We start from the raw sequence: 23,468 nt of genomic DNA, 5'->3' as shown, positions 1-23,468 counted from the left end.
GAGGACCTGAGCCCTAGGACCATACGTCAGGACTACCGGGCATGATGACTCCTTGCTGTCCCCAGTCCACCTGGCCTTGCTGCTGTTCCAGTTTCAACTGTTCTGTCTGCGGTTATGGAACCCCTACCTGTCCCAGACCTGCTGTTTTCAACTCTTAATGATCGGCTATGAAAAGCCTACTGACATTTATTCCTGATTATTATTTGACCATGCTTGTCATTTATGAACATTTTGAACATCTTGGCTCTCTCTAATTCTCTCCTTCTCTCTTTCTTTCTCTCTCTCGGAGGACCTGAGCCCTAGGACCATACGTCAGGACTACCGGGCATGATGACTCCTTGCTGTCCCCAGTCCACCTGGCCTTGCTGCTGTTCCAGTTTCAACTGTTCTGTCTGCGGTTATGGAACCCCTACCTGTCCACTGTGATGACTATTATTTGACCATGCTGATCATTTATGAAAATTTGAACATCTTGGCCATGTTCTGTTATAATCTCCACCCGGCACAGCCAGAAGAGGACTGGCCTCCCCTCATAGCCTGGTTCCTTTTGGCCTTTCTAGGGAGTTTTTCCTAGCCACCGTGCTTCTACACCTGCATTGCTTGCTGTTTGGGGTTTTAGGCTGCGTTTCTGTACAGCACTTCGAGATATTAGCTGATGTACGAAGGGCTATATAAAATAAACTTGATTTGATTTCATTTATATCCACCCTGGTGGACCATATTCATAAAGGAGAATCTGTTTAACTAGGGGAAATTAGTTTGCGGTCAAGTCCCATCAAATCAGATTGTGATTACCTGGGCTCAGAGAGATAGAGCTGATAGGATGAGTGTGGTAAGGAAAGGATACAGTTTCCGCAGATGAAGAGGATAATGAAGTAGAAGGAGACGATCATCCCCGAGGAAGAAGGGCCGCCGTACGCCATGATGCCGTCATACATCACAGCGTTCCAGTCTTCACCTGTCAGGATCTGGCCACAACACACCCAAATACACCYAATCATTTTGGATGCTACACACATGGAGGACCTATAATTCGTATGCGATTCTATGGAAACACATACAGCATTCACTAGTAACAAGAGGGCGCCGACAGACACGGTCACCCTGTTTCTAGTTCCCAGCCAACTTTGCAGTATTATACACTACCGGTCAAAAGTTTTAGAACAGCTACTCATTCAAGTTTTTCTTAATTTTTTACTATTTTCTACATTGTAGGATAATAGTGACGACATCACAACTATGAAACAACACATATGGAATCATGTAGTAACCCCCAAAAAGTGTTAAAAAAATTAAAATATATTTTATATTCGAGATTCTTCAAATAGCCACCCTTTCCCTTGATTACAGCTTTGCACAGTCCCAACAGGACAAGATAAATACCGATGTTCATTGACTACAGCTCAGCCTTCAACACTGTAGTGCTCTCATAGCTCATCACTAAGCTCAGGTCCCTGGGTCTTAACACCTCCGTGTGCAACTGGGACCTGGACTTTCTGACGGGCTGACCCCAAGTGGTGAAAGTAGACAACAACACCTCTGCCACGCTAATCCTCAACACGACGTACCCCACAAGGGTGCGTGCTCAGCCCCTTCTGTACTCCCTGTTCACCCATTACTGCGTGGCCGCGCACGTCTCCAACGCAATCATCAAGTTTGCTGACAACACAACAGTGGTAGGCCTGACTACCAACAATGATGGGACAGCCTACAGGGAGGAGGTGAGAGCCCTGGCGGAACGGTGCCAGGAAAATAACCTCTCCCTCAACATCAACAAAACGAAAGAGCTGATCGTGGACTACAGGGCACCGATTGGTCGATGTGTCAAAATTTAAAAAGCATACGGTAAATATCCCTTTGAGCATGGTGAAGTTATAAATTAGGCTTTGGATGGTGTATCAATACACCCAGTCACTACAAAGATACAGGTGTCCTTCCTAACTCAGTTGCCGGAGAGGAAGGAAACTGCTCAGCGATTTCACCATGAGGCCATTGATGACTTTAAAACAGTTACAGAGTTTAAYGGCTGTGATAGGAGAAAACTGAGGATGGATGAATAACATTGTAGTTACTCCAAAATAGTAACCTATATGGCAGTGAAAGGAAACAAGCCTGTACTGAATAAAAACATTCCAAAACATGCATCCTGTTTTAAAAAAGGCACTTAAGTAATACAAAAAGAATATGGTGAAGAAATTAACTTTATGTCCTGAATACAAAGCTTTATGTTTGTGGCAAATCCAAAACAACACATCATTGAGTACCACTCATCATATTTTCAAGCATGGTGGTGGTGTCATCATGTTATGTGTATGCTTGTCATTGGCAAGGACTAGAGAGTTTTTTAGGATAAAAAGAAAAGGAATACAGCTATAAGCACAGGTAAAATCCTAGAGGAAAACCTGGTTCAGTCTCCTTTCCAACAGACACTGGGAGACAATTCACCTTTCAGCAGGACAATAACCTAAAACACAAGGCCAAATCTACACTGGAGTTACTTACCAAGACAATATTGTATGTTTCTGAATGGCATAGTTACAGTTTGACTTAAATCGGCTTGAAAATCGATGGCTAGACTTGAAACTGGCTTTCTAGCAATGATCAACAATCAACTTGACAGAGCTGGAAGAATTTTAAAAAGAATAATGGGAAAATATTGTACAATCCAGGTGTGCAAAACTCTTACCCAAAAAGACTCACAGCTGTATTTGCGTCTATAAAGTATTAACTGAGGGGTTGCGAATACTTACAGTATTTAAATGAGATATTTCTGTACTTCATTTTTCGAAATACATGTTTTCACTTTGTCATTATGGGGTATTGTGTGTATGTAGATGGGTGAGACAAAAAATCTATTTAATCCATTTTGAATTCAGGCTGTAACACAACACAATTTGGAATAAGTAAAGGGGTGTGAATACTTGCTGAAGGCGCTGTACATAGAGTCATTGAGCACTGGTCACCTTAATAATGTTTGCATACTGTTTCACCCACTTTATATGTATAAACAGTATTCTAGTCATGGCTCGTCCTATATAACGACTGCTGTACACACCTTTCCTATTAATATAGTGTCCATACTGTCGATACACACCATATTATATTATATTCCGGTCTCAGACACTGCTCATTGCGATATTTCTTAATTTCTTAATTTTTTGTACAAATGTTTTTGATAACGTGTTTATTTAAAAAAATATATATATTGCTAGGTATTACTGCATTGTTGGAGCTAGAACCACACGAATTTTGCTGCACCTGCGATAACATCGGCAAATCTGTGTACGCGACCAATAAACGTGGATTTGATTAGTACACCATAACATCCTGCTGTAGTTTATATAACATGCCATAGACAGACAATGGGGCATATTACTCTACTTCCTGTAAAACACAGCATACAGGGAAAACAAACAACAGTCCGGCTATGGCTATCCCAGTGGAGCAGTCAAGGGTAAATGCCTTTAAATGCCTTTGACGTTACTTGGCTCAAGGGTTTACCCACCTACTGTGGGAAAATGCATTGAAAATATCGGGGAGCATTACTTTATTCACTGCAAACGGCGATCAGTGTTTATGTAGCGGCCATGGTTGCTCGTGGTGACGTTAGGAGTTAGCCCAGCCTGTGACTTCAAAAACCAGTGCCGGCCCTCGGCCCAAGAGGGAATTTCCTCTTGGTACAATGGTCAAGACGAGAGAGCGAGAGAGCGAACACCCCCACACACTGTACTGTTCACCCACCTGAAACACAGTGAGCAGTGCCTGGGGGAAGTTATCGAAGGTGCTCCTCTTGGTCTGCGTCTCGTCGAAGTTGAACTTGCCCCCGAACACCTGCATGCCCAGCAGGGAGAAGATGATGATGAAGAGGAAGAGCAGGAGCAGCAGGGAGGCGATGGACTTCATGGAGTTGAGCAGCGACGCCACCAAGTTACTGAGAGACTGCCAGTGACTGGACAACACAGAGAGGGGGGGGGGTTAGACAAAATTACACACACATAAACAAACAGATTTGTTTTCACACTTCACTCTAGCCAAAGAGCAATAAACAAACACACCCGTTCACACACAAACGCTACATGTGCCCAAATCAAATCAAATCAAATTGCATTGGTCAAATGCGCCGAATACAACAGGTATAGACCTCACAGTGAAATGCTTACTCACAAGCCCTTAACCAACAATGCAGTTTTAAGAAAGAAAAAAGAAAAGAAAAAGTGTTAAGTTAAAAAAAAAAAAAAAAATGTAGGGAACAAACACACACATAACATGCGCACGCACACATGCATACTGACGTCACACACACACACACACTCACCACATACGCTGCTGCTTCAGCTCAGTCTACTGTCTATCCTGCTGCCTAGTCACTTTACCCCTACCTACACTGCCTTCAGTAAGTATTCATACCCTTTGACTTATTTCACATTTTGCTGTGTTAGAGCCCGAATTCAAAAATGGATCTACACACAATACCTCATTAATGATAACACCCGTTTTTAGACATTTTTGCACATTAATTGAAAATGAAATACAGAAATATCTAATTTACATAAGTATTCACACCCCTGAGTCAATACTTTGTAGAAGCACCTTTGGCAGCGATTACAGATGTGAGTCTTTCTGGGTACATCTCTAAGAGCTTTCCACACCTGGATTGTGCAACATTTGCCCGTTATTCTTTTCGAAATTATTCAAGCTCTGTCAAATTGGTTGTTGATCATTCCTAGACAGCCATTTTCAGGTCTTGACATAGGTTTTCCCCAGTCTTTGTGGTTGAATCTGTGTTTGAAATTCACTGCTCAACTGAGGGACCTCACAGATGATTGTATGTGTGGGGTAAAGACATGAGGGTGTCATTGAAAAATCCTTTTAAAGACTATTATTTCACAGAGTAAGTCCATGCAACTTATTATGTGACTTGTGAAGCAAATGTTTACTCCTGAACTTATTTAGGCTTACCATAACAAACTGGTTGAATACTTATTGATTCAACCAAATTCACCTTTTCATTTTTTATTAATTTGTACAAATTTCGAAAAACATAATTAGATTTCGAAATTATGGGGTAATATATGTAGGCCAGCGACCAAAAATCGAAATTTTATCAATTTTAAATTCAGACTGTCACACAATTTTTTGGGGAAAATTCAAGGTGTGAATACTTTCTGAAGGTACTCCCTGTATATAACCATGTTATTACCTGGTACTCCCTGTATATAACCATGTTATTACCTGGTACTCCCTGTATATAACCATGTTATTACCTGGTACTCCCTGTATATAGCCATGTTATTACCTGGTACTCCCTGTATATAACCATGTTATTACCTGGTACTCCCTGTTTATAGCCATGTTATTACCTGGTACTTCCTGTATATAGCCATGTTATTTTTACTATTTATTGTTACTAGTTATTCACTGACTCAACCCCTATTACAGGGGCTGAGTCACTGGCTTACTGGTGCTCTTCCATGCCGTCCCTAGGAGGGGTGCGTCACTTGAGTGGGTTGAGTCACTGACGTGATCTTCCTGTCCGGGTTGGAGCACCCCCTTGGGTTGTGCCGTGGCGGAGATCTTTGTGGGCTATTCTCGGCCTCGTCTCAGGATAGTAAGTTGGTGGTTGAAGTTATTCCTCTAGTGGTGTGGGGGCTGTGCTTTTGCAAAGTGGGTGGGGTTATATCCTGCCTGTTTGGCCCTGTCCGGGGGTATCGTCGGACAGGGCCACAGTGTCTCCCGACCCCTCCTGTCTCAGCCTCCAGTATTTATGCTGCAGTAGTTTGTGTYGGGGGGCTAGGGTCAGTCTGTTATATCTGGAGTATTTCTCCTGTCTTATCTGGTGTCTTGTGTGAATTTAAGTATGCTCTTTCTAATTCTGTCTCTCTTTCTCTTATTCTCTCTATCGTTCTCTCTCTCTTCCTTTCTTTCTTTTTCTCTTTCTCTCTCTCTCTCTCTCTCTTTCTTTCTTTCTTTCTTTCTTTCTTTCTTTCTTTTTCTCTCTCTCTCAGAGGACCTGAGCCCTAGGACCATGCCTCAGGACTACCTGGCCTGATGACTCCTTGCTGTCCCCAGTCCACCTGGTCGTGCTGCTGCTCCAGTTTCAACTGTTCTGCCTGCGGCTATGGAACCCTGACCTGTTCACCGGATGTGCTACCAGTCCCAGACCTGTTGTTTTCAACTCTCTAGAGACAGCAGGAGCGGTGGAGATAAGCCAACTGACATTTACTCCTGAGGTGCTGACCTGTTGCACCCTCGACAACCACTGTGATTACTATTATTTGACCCTGCTGGTCATCTATGAACATTTGAACATCTTGGCCATGTTCTGTTATAATCTCCACCCRGCACAGCCAGAAGAGGACTGGCCACCCCTCATAGCCTGTTTCCTCTCTAKGTTTCTTCCTAGGTTCTGGCCTGTCTAGGGAGTTTTTCCTAGCCACCGTGCTTCTACACCTGCATTGCTTGCTGTTTGGGGTTTTAGGCTGGGTTTCTGTACAGCACTTTGTGACATCAGCTGATGTAAGAAGGGCTTTTTAAATACATTTGATTGATTGATATTTATTCCATGTGTCACTATTTATATGTTTATTTTCTCTTTATCTTTATTCTGCATTGTTGGAAAAGGACTCGTAAGTAAKCATTTCACTGTTAGTCTACACCGGTTGTTTACGAAGCATGTGATGATTGATCCGGGGTGAAGTTTCCCCTAGGTACAGATCTATGATCAGCTTCCCCTCCTCCAATCCTTAACTTAACCAGTAGTGGGTGAGCAAAGCTGACCCAAGATCAGCGCCTAGGGACAACTTCACCCTACTCCACATGGTCTCACCGTGTGACCTTGAAGATCCTGAGCAAGCGGACACAGCGGAACACGGAGATGCCCAGAGGAGACATGATGGCCAGCTCCACCAGGATGGTCTCRGTGATGCCTCCACACACCACGAAGCAGTCAAATCGGTTGAACAGGGACACAAAGTAGGCCTGCAGGCCCAGACTGTACATCTTGGTCATCATCTCACACGTAAACATGCCCAGCAGAACCTTGTTTGCCACGTCTGGAAACACGCAGGGCAGAGGGAGGTGTCAGTCAATATAACTCATAAACAGTATTGCAAATATCATAGATACTATAGTTAGGGACAGGAGTTACTCCTTATCACCTGACCTGACAGTGGTAGCCAGTGTGCAGTGTAGTGTACTAACCCTGTACTTGTGTAACCCAGTCAGGCTGGTTGTAGTGTACTAACCCTGTACTTGTGTAGCCCAGTCAGGCTGGGTTGTAGTGTACTAACCCTGTACTTGTGTAGCCCAGTCAGGCTGGTTTAGTGTACTAACCCTGTACTTGTGTAGCCAGTCAGCTGGTTGTAGTGTACTAACCCTGCTACTTGTTAAGCCCAGTTTCAGGCTGGTTGTAGTGTACTAACCCTGTACTTGTGTAGCCCAGTCAGGCTGGTTGTAGTGTACTAACCCTGTACTTGTGTAACCCAGTCAGGCTGGTTATAGGGTACTAACCCTGTACTTGTGTGAGCCAGTCAGGCTGGTTGTAGTGTACTAACCCTGTACTTGTGTGAGCCAGTCAGGCTGGTTGTAGTGCTCGGAGGAGATGGTGAGCGTGTTGAGAAACACCAGGATGATCACCAGCCAATAGAAAGGCACCGATTTCACCGCCACCCGGCACTTTCTGCGGCAGAACCTGTTCCAGCGACGCCAGCGCCGACTGTGAGACAGGAAGTGATGTCAGGAAAAGGAGACGAGTAGGGGCAGCCCGGGGAGGTTGAAATTGAAGAAAGGGGGGGGGGTCGATTGTTAGAGGGAGGTTAGGACATAGTGTATAGAAATTTGGGGTTTAGGCAGGAACTGTATTCAAATAATATCTGAAGAAAAACTTAGGAAAGAGAAGTCAATGAACTTTGGGAGAGGGAGAGAACCGCATAGCATGCAGTATACATCACAAAGTGTAAAAATGCTGCATAAGGCTCCAGCTCCTCCACTTCCTCCCGATGCCCAAGATTACATGCTGACTTGTTTAAAGGGGAGGTGGAGCTGATTTATTACCTGCTGACTCATTAAAGCAGACTCCAGAGATCAGAACAGCACATACAGCAGAGAAACCAAAGCGAGCTTCCACGTATATACGKAAATAACAGACGTCACTACTTCATGCAGAAAAATGTACGTTTTACTGTACAGACCGCTGCTGCATGCATCGAGCAAGGACACATGCGAGGCAAGGTGATTTCCACTGACCTGAACTTTGATTTAGAAATTTTTTGACTGTGAAAAATCAAGACGTTTATATTAAGTTCAGCTTGCTGACGGCAGGATATTCATGAATTTAGTACGAAGCTACATGTCCTGTGTACCATCTTTATGACTGAACAGGAGTGGTCTTGGAATGAATCAAACAAATGTGTATTACTGAAGCTCGTTTTACATCAGCAGTTGTCCAGACAGGATAGAGGATAGACACAGATAAACAGACCACACGCGGGTTCACACGATAGCTCACTCAGGTGGCAGCGGTTGTGTTTCCGTCATGAATTTGGCCGTTTCTATGATATCCAAGGGTGCGTTCTAAAGGTACAGTACTGCAGAAGTGGTTCTAGTCTGTGAGGGAGGGGGGGGTTCTCACCAAAAAGGTCCGCAGCACGGAGTCTTCGCCTCATCCTCGGCCACGTTCTCTGTGTTCACCGACTCTGTCTCACTGGCTGGTATAAACTCCTGTGCAGCAAACAGAGTACCGGGTAAATCATACGCACGCACACACACACACCACACACCACACACACACACACACACACACACACACACACACACACACACACACACACGTACATGTCTCACACACACACACACACACACACACACACACACACACACACACACACACACACACACACACACACACACACACACACATCAAAGAGTACGCAGTCGCACCCTAGGTACCACAGCTGTGGTGTGTCAAACACATCCCCGAGAAAATAAACCTCCTTCGTCAACAAATTCCTCAACAAAAGAAAGAACGGTCAGATTACTGTTTTTTTAACACAATGACACAAATTCAGTTTCAAAGGACGATACCTCCCAAAACCAAATCCATGTGCATCAGAAAGACAATCGACCGTCTCTAAAGTGGGTACAGTAGATAGAAAAACAAGAAAGAAAGAAAAATCCGAATATCTTTTAATTAACTAACTAACTTACCTAAAATAGTTACTGGTATGGTCATTGTAATCATCACTATGACTTAACGTGCGGCGTTAGAGACGTGCGGTTAGAAGGAATTTAGCAGTATTGACTTTGTTATTATGTTTGTCAATTAGCCGTGGCAAAATGCATAGATTCGTAGGAAATTAGCTTTAAAACTGTAAACATTTCTCTCAGTTACATGGAGAAATGTGTAGAATTGCAGGAAATACTCAAAAAAAAGACAAACATTTCTCTTCACCGCCTCAAATATATTCTCTAAAATTCAGCTGCGCTGAAGGGGCGGACCATGCCTGTTGCCACGCCCCCTTGCCACGCCCACCGCCTAAGCCCATTTCTGATGCAGCGCTACAAATTTCCTGTGAGAGCACAGCCTGTTTGTGCGAGGGTACGCACGCACTGCTGCTTAGTTTGTGTGAAAGCGGTCTCTTTGAGTTTTGAGTGCTCTGGCAGCTCTCTCTGTCTCTCACTCTCTCTCTCTCTCTCATAATCTGAATGCTGTTGGATGTAGTGATCTGGGTTTAATCCCATTTGCCAAATTCACACTGAGCCCTTAGCCTAGCTGCTTTAAACTGGGCCGTGCATAGAGAGAGGGCGAGAGGGAAAGAAGTTGAGTGCCTGGCGTCAACTGGGGAAGTATTACTATTCTGATCCCCGGCGCTCCTCATCTGAGTCTGGGCTCATTCAATCAGAAGCAGCAGGAGAGGCTTTATCAAACACTCAGAATGAATGAATACGGTRCAAATAAGGTATTTCCGTTTTTCTATTTGTAATAAATTAGCACACATTTCTAAAAACCTGTTTTCGCTTTGTCGTTATGGTGTATTGTGTGCAGATTGATGAGGGATAAAAATAATAATAATAATAATCTATTTTAGAATAAGGCTGTAACGGAACGAAATGTGGGAAAAGGGGGAAGGGGTCTGAATACTTTCCGAAGGCACTGTATACGAAAGGAAAAGCCAGATCAAAAAAGACAGGGATTCTCAAACAGAAGGGTCAATCACAATGGCAAAGCACAAGCAGGGGGATGAGGCTGCACACATTACTACATACACAAACACACCAGCTTTCACACACAATTGCAGGCTCACCCCCCCACACACACACACACACACACAGACACACACACACACACTTTTTCAATGTGGAAGGGAAAACCAGGGGATTTACCATGAGTGTCGGAGGACTGGCTGAACCACCCAAACCTGCTTCCTTTCTTCTTCTCTGTGAGGTCAGCCAGAGTCACCCCTTCATGTGTAAAGCATGCAAGCCCATGCATTCAGACAGCAACACGGCACAGCGGAGAAACATGGGGGCGAGAATAGGCCTCTATCAAGACGAGTTAGAGCAGCACAGTGACACTTCACCACAACAACAGTAACAACAACAACAACATCAAAGGTAACAACACCAACAACAACATCAACAGTAACAACACCAGCAACAGTACAGCTGGCAACAGCGACACTGACTGACAACACCAGCACGACTGACACTGACACCAGTAGGGTGGACTGTAGTAGACACTGAAGAGGAGCAGAAGAGGAAGACGGGCAGCTGTTAGTCACATGGCAGGAAGCTAGTGTCTGCAGGCCAGGGGGGGGTGGGGGGGGTAAAGTACAGTACAGTACAATACAGAACAGTAGCACTACAGTCTATAGTATACGAACATGCTGAAATGCAAATGAACAGCATTTCACATGTACATGTTAGCATAAAGTCTCTCATGCCTTGGCCCCGGACCCGGTGACAGCCAGAGAAGCCAGCATGATACATTTCACTGGTTGGCATCGCCAAGGGGATCCATGTTATTATAACCCCTGACCTTCAGCCCAGTGCCAATCATTCCCAGCACGAGAAGACACGCGTTCTAAGACTCACATACTGAAGTTCCTACTACTACCATATCTCCTATCACATTACTGTCCAGCTAGTGTTTCTGTTGACTGTGTGTGGATGGAGGCAGTGGTGCTAATTCTGAGGATAAACGCTAGAATGATCAGACTTTACTCCGCTTTATTTTCCTATACTTGAATATACTTGATTATACTTGACTGTATTTTTTTGACTATAATTTACGATACCTTACTTTACTTGGTTTAAAGGTTCAAAGACTAAATCCAGTTATTGACTGCAGACTAATATGGGACGAAAGGAGAAACAGCCAAGTAAAACAACAGTGTATTTGGCATCTGGGCAAAGACGCTTGACTAGATCTCCCTGATTGGTAAACAGGAGCAAAACTGGGACCGTACTGCAGCTCTGCGGTGTGGAGAGAGTACAGGAGAGCTGCAGCTCTGCGGTGTGGAGAGAGTACAGGAGAGCTGCAGCTCTGCGGTGTGGAGAGAGTACAGGAGAGCTGCAGCTCTGCGGTGTGGAGAGAGTACAGGAGAGCTGCAGCTCTGCGGTGTGGAGAGAGTACAGGAGAGCTGCAGCTCTGCGGTGTGGAGAGAGTACAGGAGAGCTGCAGCTCTGCGGTGTGGAGAGAGTACAGGAGAGCTGCAGCTCTGCGGTGTGGAGAGAGTACAGGAGAGCTGCAGCTCTAAAGATACACAGTGAAAGAGGTGCGGKTCAACTCTAAAGCTCGGTACGTTTTAGGGAAAGGGGGGGCGGGGGGGGTGAGCGATGTAGTAGTGTAGTGCTGCTCACTGGTTGATAGGGAGGGGTGGAGAGAGATACTGAACCGTTAGCTGTTTGAATGGGTAGTAGCAGTTTCGCTGTGTCTGCCCTGCGTCATGTGCTGCTTATATAAAGAGGATTTTGGATTACGGTCTTTTATCTGCTCGAGTAATATGATGTATTCCCTGTTCTCCCTCCTCAGCCTAACTCAACTGGTACCCAGAGAGCTCCGCACACGTCGCTAAGGTGTGAACTGAGGAAGGCTATGATAATAGAGAGTGCGAGTGTGCGCGAATGTGCGAGCGAGTGTGAGTGTGCAATATTTTAGTGTGTGTGTGCGTGTGCGTAGGCGTGTGTGTGTGTGTGGATTTAACAGTAACCCTGAACACAGAATTACAGTATGTGGTCAATAAGGGCTACTGGACTGGGAAATACCAGATATTCACACTGGAAACCTTCAGTAGCTCCTCAACATGACGCTGCTCATACTGTGGACTCTCTCAGTCTTCTGTTGTACACAAGTACACTCACTGGCAGCTCTCGCACCGTGTGTGTTTTAGGGTAGTGTGCGTGTGTCAAATCAAAGACATTTTTTGTTATCTCGTGCACATATTCATGTGCGCATTCGCGAGTGCACACGTTCGTGCGCGTTTTAGGGAAGCGCGCGTGTGTGCGTGGTAGAGTGCTTACGGTTGCGTTTGCCCTCCTCATAGCCCTCCTCGTCCTCGTTCTCCGGATCGATGTCCTCGGCCTGAGTGATCCAGTCCAGGTAGCCCTTGAGGTCCTCCTCCAGCTGTTGCTTCTCTCTCAGTTTCTGAAAGTCTCCACGAGCCTTGGCCTTCTCTCTCTCCTTGGAGAACTCTCTGCGGGCACACGCGCGCACACACAGAGAACACACGCGCAGAACACAGACGCAGAACACACACGCAGTTACACACACGATAGAGTACGCATGCGCACAAAATCACACACAAAACACACACTCGGACTCAATAACGGTTCACTTGACACAATGCCTCGCCTACCACAATTTGTATACAGACTGTTGCACAGTTAGTGCTAGGGGTGAACATTGAAATGTTTAAAAAAAAAAATGGGATAGTTGACMGTTTAAAACACTCCGAATTTTTACCAGCCCAAATATTTTTTACTCCATTATTATACCGAAAATCTGGAAAAAAAGAGAAATGTATTACTAGTAATAAGTAATGGGGTATACTGCTTAATTTCATTTTTGTGACCTGCGTTCCCACCCCCAACCTATTCCCGCTTCTCCCGAAGTTCAGTCCCACTATCCTTGGTAGCTATGGTGATGTGTGTTTATATGGGATTATCCAATTGTGAAACAAAAATGTATCTGCCAATTCAATGATTGCGTTGTTTGTGTGTGACGAAGACGATCAGTGATTAAGGCAGTAGCCTAACCTAGCCTGTCAATGTTAGCTAGCTACTACTAGTGGATATCATTTTAGCTAAAAGTAATCTATAGAGATTTGAAACAATTTGCTACCATGTCTAAGAGACAAAAACTATCAGGAAGCAAATATTTTTTTTAAACAAATGAGAAAAGAGGCACAATCTCTAAACAAAAGAAATCCGCTGCTGAAATGTCACTTCAGTGCAGCGATGTCCATCAGCCATGGGGAGAATGACAAGCCTCCGACAAGTCCATCAGCCATGGGGAGAATGACAAGCCTCCGACAAGTCCATCAGCCATGGGGAGAATGACAAGCCTCCGACAAGTCCATCAGCCATGGGGAGAATGACAAGCCTCCGACAAGTCCATCAGCCATGGGGAGAATGACAAGCCTCCGAGGATAGGCCATTCATTCGCCGAGAACGATGAGCCCCCCGTTCGCTGATTCGAGCAGTGGCAAACCGGAGGAGTCCGAGCCATGCACTTCCACCGATGATGACAGCTCTCTGGCTGGACAAGAACAGGTGGTCGCACCAGGCCTAGCCACACCTCCAAACAATGCCGGAAAATACCCTACTATCTTGGACCCAGACTCAGATTCGTCTCTCCCCGTCCCCGATGACAGTGGTGGTGCTGCTGCTAAATCCGACTCACTGACAAAAACAGAAAAGACCCAGGTGAGTGGCCAAAAATATACGAATGGATCTTTACGGGATATGTTAGTGCAGGCTGGGCCACATCAGGATAAGGAGGTGTATTTCCCAAGAGATGAGGAGCAACGAAAGTTTTCGGTGGCCCACTACAATAGGAGGATGGAGAACGGGGAGAGAGCGGAGAGACCAAGGCTTGTCTATTCCAAGCAAAACSATGCAGCCGTCTGTTTTTTCTGCAAACTTCTTTTCACACGAGTGCAAATCTGCGCTGGTCAGGGRTGGAACCAGGGACTGGAAGAATCTGTGCCACCCTCCTCAGCTCGCATGAGAAGTCGCATGACCACCTAGATAGTTTGCAGAGGTGGAAGGTGCGGGAGATCAGGTTGGTGGCCAAGCAAACTATTGATGCCCAAGCCCCAAACGGGCCTATTGACGGAGAGACTCTCCACTGGCAGCAGGTGCYGCAGAGGCTCATAGCCCTGATACGCGTCACGGCCACCAAAGAACATTGCGTTACGTGGGACCACCGACAGGCTGAWCGAGCCAAATAATGGGAACCTTCTGAAGTTTGTGGAAATGCTGGGTATCTTTGATGGAATCRTGAAGGAGCGTGTAAGGAGAATACAGTCCAAAGAAACACATGTGCACTACCTCGGGTAAAATAATCCAGAATGAAATCATTGACATGCTGGCACAATAGATCCAGCCGACAGTGTGTAAKGCGCACCAGACAAGAGCAAAACAGAGCAGATGACCATGGTGGTGCATGGGGCAGTGCGCACGAGTGAGCACTTCCTGGAGTTTAGTGGACTGCTTTACGCAAGGCGGGGTGGGGGGGCGTTCATGACCGAGTTGCTCATCTCAAAACGACAGAAACATGACGTCGCCATCACGGAACGTGAGAGGTTCAGGGATATGACAACGGGGCGAATATGCRGGGGAGGCACARCAGCATTCAAAAGAGAGTGCAGGATGTCAATCCGAGGGCCTTGTTTTGTGCCAWGCAGCGCGCACTCGCTGAACCTGGTTCTCTCTGATGCAGCATCGTGTTGTTTGGAGGCGGCTGAGATTTTTAACACCATCCAAGAGATTTGTAAATTTTTATCCGGATCTACAAACCGCTGGGACGTGCTGAAAGAGCACGTAAAAGATAGACTCACAGTGAAACCTCTCAGCGCCACGAGATGGGAGAGCCGGGTGGAGGCTGTGAAACCTGTGCGTTACCAACTCGGGGAGATTTATGATGCCCTGTTGTCGATCGCCACCGACACCAAGCTCACAGACAGCTGTGGTGCTAAAACAAGGTTGGAGGCAAACAGCATTGCCGCCAAGATGAACAATTTTGGCCTCATGTGCCAGTGGTCATTTGGTATGACATCTTGTTCGAAGTGAACATCACCAGTAAGAGTTTGCAGGCAGTGAGTTTTAACCTTTCACTAGTAGTGGCTCAACTGAACTCAACCAGGGCTGGTGCATTAGCAAGCACAAAATAGTTGGGTATTGAGCCCTGTTTCACAGTGCAGCCCACGRTCCGTMCCAGGAAGAAAAGGTATCTGTTTTGCYACGAGGGTGAGGACGAGCCTGTGACTGACCCTCAGAAATTCAAAGTACATTTCTTTAATCAGRTTCTTGATTCTGCTATCCAGTCCATCAACGAGCGATTTACGCAGCTTGAAGAGCACAGCAGTGTTTTCAGCATCCGGTACAACATTCCCACCATCTAGGACATGRACACTGCAGYGCTTACCAGGGACTGCGCAACACTGGAGAGGGCCCTTACGTACRGGGATTCCAKAGACATCGAAGCAAAAGATCTGTGTAWKGRGCTCAAAGTCTTGAGCAGGAGACTGGACAGTGAGGCAAAATCACTCGACGTACATATCCAGACACCGAATGGCCTTTTTGTATCCCAATGCCTTTGTTGCCCTAAGAGTTCTTCTCRCAGTCCCCGTGACAGTGGCAAGTGGAGAGTGCACATTCTCCAAGCTCAAACTCATCAAAAACTACCTGCGCTCTACTATGAATCAAGAGAGACACTCAATGGACTCGCCACCATATCAATTGAGCACGAGTTGTSTTACGAAATCAACCTCCAACAAGCAGYRCATGCTTTCGCTGSCAGGAAGGCCAGRCGAGTCAACTTGTCTTTGAATAAAAGGTAAGCGTTGATCATACACTCGCATTAATTTGTAAGATTACTCAATTATCTATCACCTGTTTACTTTGTATTTTTTATTTATTTAAATAGACTACATCCTAATCTCGCTCTCTCACTCTCTTTCTCTCTCACTCTCTTTATCTCCCCCCTCTTTCTATCTCTCTCTGTCTCTCTCAGACAATTTGATTTCAGGACCATGGACAGCTACCCAGAGAACACATCACTGACTGCAATGCAGCACCACAGCAGAGGAAAGAGGCCACTCTAAGCGGAGACGAAATAAATACATTCTGAAACTGATGTTGGACAATCAAATTCGACATGTAAATAAACTAAATTCGTAAAGGCTGGGTCATTGACATGAAGCTTATTTAACACTGCTCCAGCAGAACGAGGCCGGCCATGCATTTATGAAAGCACTTGTTTTCTAAAGCTCAAATGATCTCTTTTTTTTTTTACAGTTCTACAGGAATATAAAAATATATGTCAAATATGTTATATAAAAGTTTTTTTATTTTATTGTAATTGTAACAATTATGGGGTCGTGCCATGCATGATAACAGGTGGCATACTACTAATAAGAAATGCAGTTTCCTACTATAGGTAGTTGGCTGCATAGTGATAGCAACACCGTAACTCTCCGATGCAGGGGTTAAAGTAAAATTCCCTTCTACTTGGTAAGGGACCTCCTATATGTACACCAAACATTTTTACGGGCATAAATAATCATAGAATTAAGATAAGCCTACCTGTTTGACAGACAACTATTCTATCCATAGATACTGTCGCATGCACTGATTAAATACCTCCGTGTCTGGGAAGGGCTTGGTGTGTTTGGTTAAAACCAGGGCTCGAATTGAGTGAGGGTATTACATACCCTTTGTTAAAGAAAAGGGCAACAAGGATATCTATTGTTAGCTTTATATTTTGAAATAAATMCATAAAACATTTCCAGATGATATTAATTGTTCTGTAATAATGCTCAACTCGGTGATGCCTTGTGGTAGAAACAAGCTCGAAAATGCCCGCGAAAGACGTGACTCCAATGCATATGGGGATATATTGATTCCTCTCTATGACCATCTGAAGCTGAGCTGCAGCCTATAATATTCGAGSAGATGAAACAAATGGACTTTGCTCTTCTGTCCCTATTCATTTGAGCTTTTCTCTTTCTGAAAAGAGAAGATGTTTGTTTAATCGCAGGCACCTTTTCGGGAAGCACTTCTGTTGTTGGGTTATACAATGGACGGGTAGCCAGCAGTTGAAGCTTACAGTTTCCTGTGTCAGTAAAGCCTCTGTCTGTGTGGGAAGGTAACTTTAGAAAGTGCCATGCTTAGATTCATAAGGATGTCTAAAATTTTATTATTTGCAAACAGCTTTGCAAACAAGACACTCTGGTTTGAAAATTGAGAAATATGGTAAGAATGACTATTTCTCTGTCCATTGTCTTCGCCTAGGGAGGCAGAACGTCCAGGGCCGGCCCTGGTCCATGCTCAATCAAACACAATCATTAGGTGAGACAAAAATATGTGTGGGCCGTTACCGTGGTTACTTGGGCACTTGCTTGTCTGTGATGAAAGAAATCTTAGACTGCGATGTCTTCCTAGCAGCAGACAGTTGCAGCAAACTCAAAAATGTGAAAAACAACCGAGCAAATGAAATCATATTGCATGTGAACAAAACTATGTAACTGGCCAAGAAACACGAGCACAAAGTCACACTTTCGTAGCTTTTCGTGTCAATTCCACCAACGTCTACATGTGGGTTTTGGATTTTAAAAAGTCTCCCAAATGCTGTGTGACCATCCGCCAACGTGGCTGGTGAAATATCCACTGTTACCTGCCAATGACCAAATCTACCCGCATTTGGCGGGTGTTCATTTCCAACCCTGTCCTTAACATTTGGAACATAACTGAAAACCAATGTCATCACAAAGAGCTTTTTTTTTTTTAACTAGGGTTGGCCAATACATGAATAAATCGAAGTGCAATGCGATATATCATGATGTGCAAGACAATACTCTATTTGAACTTTACAAATAAAAATGCAGCAGTTTGATCAGTTAGGCTGTGTCAATATTAACGTTTTAATAGCTTAGCAGACTCTCTTATCCAGAGCAATTAGGATTAAGTGCCTTGCTCAAGGGCACATCGTCAGATTTTTCCTACTAGTCGCCTCAGGGATTCAAACTAGTGACCTTTCACTGGCCCAATGCTCTTAACCACTAGGCTACCTGCCGCCCTCAATCAATATGTTGAATATGTTGAAGCCATACTAAGATTATTTAATGAGAATGCGACTATAATATAGTAAATATGCAAAAAACTATGCAGAGTTTGGAATAATCTTCGCATGCACACACACACACACACACTCACCACATACACTGCTACTTCTGTCTATTATCTATCCTGTTGCCTTGTCACTTTACCCATACCTATACGTGCATAGCTACCTCAATCACACTATACGTGCTTGTTTTTTCACATAAACTGAAATTAGGCGAAATGCATAGCGATTTCTGCACAGAGCAGCTTTAACTCTGCATTGTTGGAGAAGGACCTGTACGTAAGCATTAATTTCACTGTTAGTCTACACCTGTTGTTTACGACGCATTCGACAAATAAAACATAGAATATCGCGATAGCTAGAGTAGCATGTCGTAGAAGAAGGTCACCAACAAATATCGCCCAACCCTAAATTCAACAAATACCTAATGCAACAATGCTGTCACGTTAGTAGAAGGAGATACACATCTTTCAAATAATTTTCCAAAGGATATAAAGCGCTCCGCAAGTCATCGTCGTTAACAGTTGGGAAAACGGCAGAGAGCGAGACAGGGAAGCGACAGCAGCGAAGTCCGGCATGGCAATACTTTGAGAAGTTAAATAAGTAGGTGAAATGCAAACTTGGCGAAGTGGAAATGAGCTATAGTGGCAGTATAGGTGCAATGCTTAACCATCTGAAAGGGAGGCACCTTGAGAACCAAACTGTTGCTAGCAGCAGCGCAGACCCCGAACAAGAGACTGGGTCTTCACAGGAAAGAAGTACGATAAAGGACGGCGTGAGGAAATCACAGCGCTGATTACAGAAATGATTGTAGTTGATATGCAACCATTGTCAATGCCCTGATGGCATATCTTGAACCAGACTACAAGATGCCATGTCGGAAAAAAAGTGACGGCCCGGACGGAGAAAATGTACAATGATTGCTCTGCAAGTACAAAGCGCGAGCTCTCAAACACCCCATACAGTGGTGTTAACAACAGATGGTTGGACCTCTATGAATATGCAGTCATGCATCATTGCAACGAGCCATCACATTGATGAGGAGTGGGGCATGAAGTCCCATGTACTGACCACTGAGAGCACGGAGGAGAGGCACACAGCAGAGAACCTAAAAACGGCATTAACTACCATCGTTGCKGGGGGGGGGGGGGGGGGTSKGGTAACCATGACTATGGTAGATTAAACTGCATTGCCCCCTCGCTGTCACGTTCCTGACCTGTTTTCTGTTGTTTTTGTATATGTTAGTCGGTCAGGGCATGAGTTTGGGTGGGCATTCTATGTTATGTGTATCTATGTTGGTTAATGGGTTACCTGATATGGTTCTCAATTAGAGGCAGGTGGTTTACGTCTCCTCTGATTGAGAACCATATTAAGGTAGGTTATTTCCCAGGGTTTGTTGTGGGTGGTTGTCTCCTGTGTCTGTGTCGTTATTGCACCATATGGGACTGTATCGTTCGTTCRTTYATTTATTTGTAGTCTGTACTTGTTCGTGCGTTCTTCGTTGTATGTAAGTTCAGGTCTGTCTACTTCGTTTGTTGTTTTGTAAGTTGTTCATGAGTCTTCGTCTGTTTTTTTGGTAATAAATATCATGTCAAATTACTACGCTGCAAATTGGTCCTCCGATCCTTCTCGCCTCTCCTCGTCTGAGGAGGAGGACGAAGTAGACGTCCGTTACACTAGCAGTCATAAGCAGGGCCATATCTGCATTTTAAAATTATTATTATTTTTAAAAAAATCATTTTTATGGTCACATGTAATTGTATTATTTTTTCTCGTTTTTATGGTCACTAAAATAAGCACTCGGGGTAGGCCGTCATTGTAAAAATAAGAATTTATTCTTAACTGACTTGCCTAGTTAAATAAAGTTTCAATAAAAAAATGGTGGTTCTCAGAATGTTCCCAGAGGCATGTGTTTGCAAAGGCCTGCTAAATACTCACGATAGAACTTTCTGGAAGCCAAAAGGTTTTAGCGGGAGAGGATATAACATGCTATGAATGTGAATATAACACGTACACGTCACAATTATTGTATACCTTGGAAATTGATACGTCAATTTGTAAAAACAAACGTTCATTTAGCTGTTCTGTTTTGCCCAGCGGGTCTTGATCCAACGTAAGTTGCTACTTGAATAACCAGTCCCATTCATAACATATTACAGTATGACATACGAATGGCTATAATCATCTACAATTACTATACGTCACACTCAACTGTCATTTTCTCTTATTAACTTGCTCCGCCACTAGTCTACACCTCAAGCAAAACTTTGCAGAAAAAAAGATTCACGGCGTAAAAAAAAAAAAAAAAAAAGGATATGGCTTAACAGAGAGAAGGGGTCATAACCCAGGAACATTGCCAACCACCAACGGAACCCTCTAAGAAAGAACACGCATCCTCTGAGTGCTGCTGGCCATAGACTAGCGAGTATTATGAACTAACACCTCACCCCCACTGACACGCTTCCTCCCCCACTGCAGGGGAATGGAAGCGGCAGTAGATACTGGAGYGAGAGAGCTTAGGGAGTCAGGCTGAGGAGGGAGTGAAGGGCGAGGAATGAGATTAATTTCCTCTCTCGGGAGTTTGGGTGGTAGTGGTGATGACGGGGGGTTGGGGTGGGTGTAACGGCTCCCATTCGCTGTCGGTTGCCGTGGCGAGGAAACGCAATGCAAAACGAATGAGAGGTCAACAAAGGTTATGCTTGTGGTGGCCAGGGCAGTGAAACAGCATCAGTCTGATTTAAATGGTATTGTATTTACCAGTGACTGAGTATCGCCATACCTGTTATCTGTCTCCCGGAGACTTTCTCACCATTCCCCAACATCATACAAAGCAAGCCACTCCATGGTCTTTCCCTTGTCTCACCCCGCATAGCACACGCACTGTACACAGCGCACACAAACACAAACACATAGCACCCACACACTGCAGAGCACTCAGCACCCTCAGCTGATTACCCACTCAGCACACCCAGCACAAGGTTAAGCATGAAAAAGGAGCCCAGAATGATTCGACTAACAAAGAAGACGGTGGGCCCAAAGCAGCAGGTTACCAGACAGACAGACGTACAGGCAGACAGACGTAGAGAGAAAAACAGACAGACAGACACGTACAGAAAGACGTAGAGAGAAAGACACAGACAGAGAAAGACAGACAGACAGACAGTTAGACCTGTATGCGGCCAGAGCAGCAGGTTAACAGACAGACAGACGTAGAGAGAAAGACAGACAGACAGGTAGACCTGTATGAGGCCAGAGCAGCAGGTTAACAGACAGACAGACGTAGAGAGAGACATAGAGAGAAAGACAGACAGACTGGTAGACCTGTATGAGGCCAGAGCAGCAGGTTAACAGACAGACAGACGTAGAGAGAAAGACAGACAGACAGGTAGACCTGTATGAGGCCAGAGCAGCAGGTTAACAGACAGACAGACAGACGTAGAGAGAGACATAGAGAGAAAGACAGACAGACTGGTAGACCTGTATGAGGCCAGAGCAGCAGGTTAACAGACAGAAAGACGTAGAGAGAAAGACAGACAGACAGACAGGTAGACCTGTATGCGGCCAGAGCAGCAGGTTAACAGACGAAGACGTAGAGAGAGACATAGAGAGAAAGACACAGACTGGTAGACCTGTATGAGGCCAGAGCCAGCAAGGTTTAACAGACAGACAGACGTAGAGAGAAAGACAGACAGACAGGTAGACCTGTATGCGGCCAGAGCAGCAGGTTAACAGACAGACAGACGTAGAGAGACATAGAGAGAAAGACAGACAGACTGGTCGACCTGTATGAGGCCAGAGCAGCAGGTTAACAGACAGACAGACGTAGAGAGAAAGACAGACAGACAGGTAGACCTGTATGAGGCCAGAGCAGCAGGTTAACAAACAGACAGGCGTAGAGAGAGAGAGAGAGAGACAGAGGTGTCTTACCCGCTCAACACTCCCAGAACCAGGTTCAGAACAAAGAAGGAGCCGAAGATGACCAGAGATACAAAGTAGACCCATGGAAGCTCTAGACCCATAGCATCGTTCATCTGGAGGAGCACCCGTCACCAGAGAGAGATGGGGAAAGAAGAAGAAGAAGAACAAAGAGGGGAGGAAGAGAAAGAATAACGTGAATAGTCAGAGGTAGAGACAGGTGAGGAAAACAGTTTGCTAAGACTGCAAGACGAAGGGGAAAAACCCTCTTTACAGTTGAGAGTGAGAAAAAAAGGTGAGGCGATTTGATCTCTCTGATACATAGAGAAAGGCTTGACTGAACCTTTAATCATTTGAATGTCAGTCACATCCAGGCCCAGTGACTAATCTTCTGACACATCAGCTCTCAGAGGGAGTGAGCGGGTCAAAGTTCACACGGAGACCACACGGGGAGTGCAGAGGGCACATAAGATTTTAAAAGAATTCAACTGCAGCGTTGGGAAAGAGCTTGTAAGTCAGCATTTCACTGTAAGGTCCCACCGCACCTGTTTTATTCGCCGCACGTGACAAACGCAATTTGATTTGATATGATCTCTATGACGGAGGGCCTCACCCAGTAGAGCACGTCCGTCCAGCCTTCCATGGTGATACACTGGAACACGGTCAGCATGGCGAACAGGAAGTTGTCAAAGTTGGTGATGCCGTCGTTGGGGCCGTGCCAGCCCTCCCTGCACTCGGTGCCATTTATGGGACATTGGCGCCCGTGCCCTGAGATCGCACATGGAGCCGGCTCGTCCTCCGCTATCATGCCTACAAAGAGAGGGGGGGGGGGGCCGGAAAGAGAGAGACTGAAACCACAAATGCAAAAGTCATGTACAAACACAGATATGGTAAGATGCACGCACACACGCACGCACGCACGCACGCACACACGCTCTTACCTGTGCTGGGGAAGAAGCAGGTAGCGTGCATTTTGCCAATGAAGAGCTCAAGGCCGATGATGGCGTAGATGATGATGACAAACAGGACCAGCAGGGCGATGTGGAGGAGAGGGACCATGGCTTTAATAATGGAGTTCAACACAACCTGTAAACCTACAGAGAGTCAAACATACGTGTTAGAGAAGGACGACATAGCTAGGTGTTTGTGCGTGCGTGTGTTACAGTAATACTGTGTGTGGTTGAATTTGAGTCAAGGTCGATTAGTA

At 45.1% G+C, this 23,468-nt stretch overlaps 1 protein-coding gene across 1 annotated transcript in view; it reads right to left on the bottom strand.

The window, feature by feature from the left end:
- Positions 1 to 23,468, bottom strand: part of LOC111962116 (voltage-dependent L-type calcium channel subunit alpha-1D-like) — a 128,642-nt gene that overhangs the window by 44,527 nt on the left and 60,647 nt on the right. The window contains exons 6-16 of the mRNA XM_070442331.1: positions 23,203 to 23,355; positions 22,875 to 23,071; positions 22,274 to 22,377; positions 12,520 to 12,692; positions 10,369 to 10,458; positions 8,630 to 8,705; positions 8,245 to 8,271; positions 7,554 to 7,714; positions 6,827 to 7,052; positions 3,742 to 3,949; positions 848 to 968 (exon numbers count right to left, since the gene is read on the bottom strand). Coding sequence (XP_070298432.1) covers positions 848 to 968; positions 3,742 to 3,949; positions 6,827 to 7,052; positions 7,554 to 7,714; positions 8,245 to 8,271; positions 8,630 to 8,705; positions 10,369 to 10,458; positions 12,520 to 12,692; positions 22,274 to 22,377; positions 22,875 to 23,071; positions 23,203 to 23,355 — 1,536 coding nt within the window. The remainder of the gene's footprint in view (positions 1 to 847; positions 969 to 3,741; positions 3,950 to 6,826; positions 7,053 to 7,553; positions 7,715 to 8,244; positions 8,272 to 8,629; positions 8,706 to 10,368; positions 10,459 to 12,519; positions 12,693 to 22,273; positions 22,378 to 22,874; positions 23,072 to 23,202; positions 23,356 to 23,468) is intronic.

The sequence above is a fragment of the Salvelinus sp. IW2-2015 genome, linkage group LG1 (assembly GCF_002910315.2).
Source record: "Salvelinus sp. IW2-2015 linkage group LG1, ASM291031v2, whole genome shotgun sequence".
Classification (NCBI taxonomy): domain Eukaryota; kingdom Metazoa; phylum Chordata; class Actinopteri; order Salmoniformes; family Salmonidae; genus Salvelinus; species Salvelinus sp. IW2-2015.
Note: the sequence above shows the minus strand (reverse complement) of the source record. Positions and strands in the feature narration are given on the sequence as shown.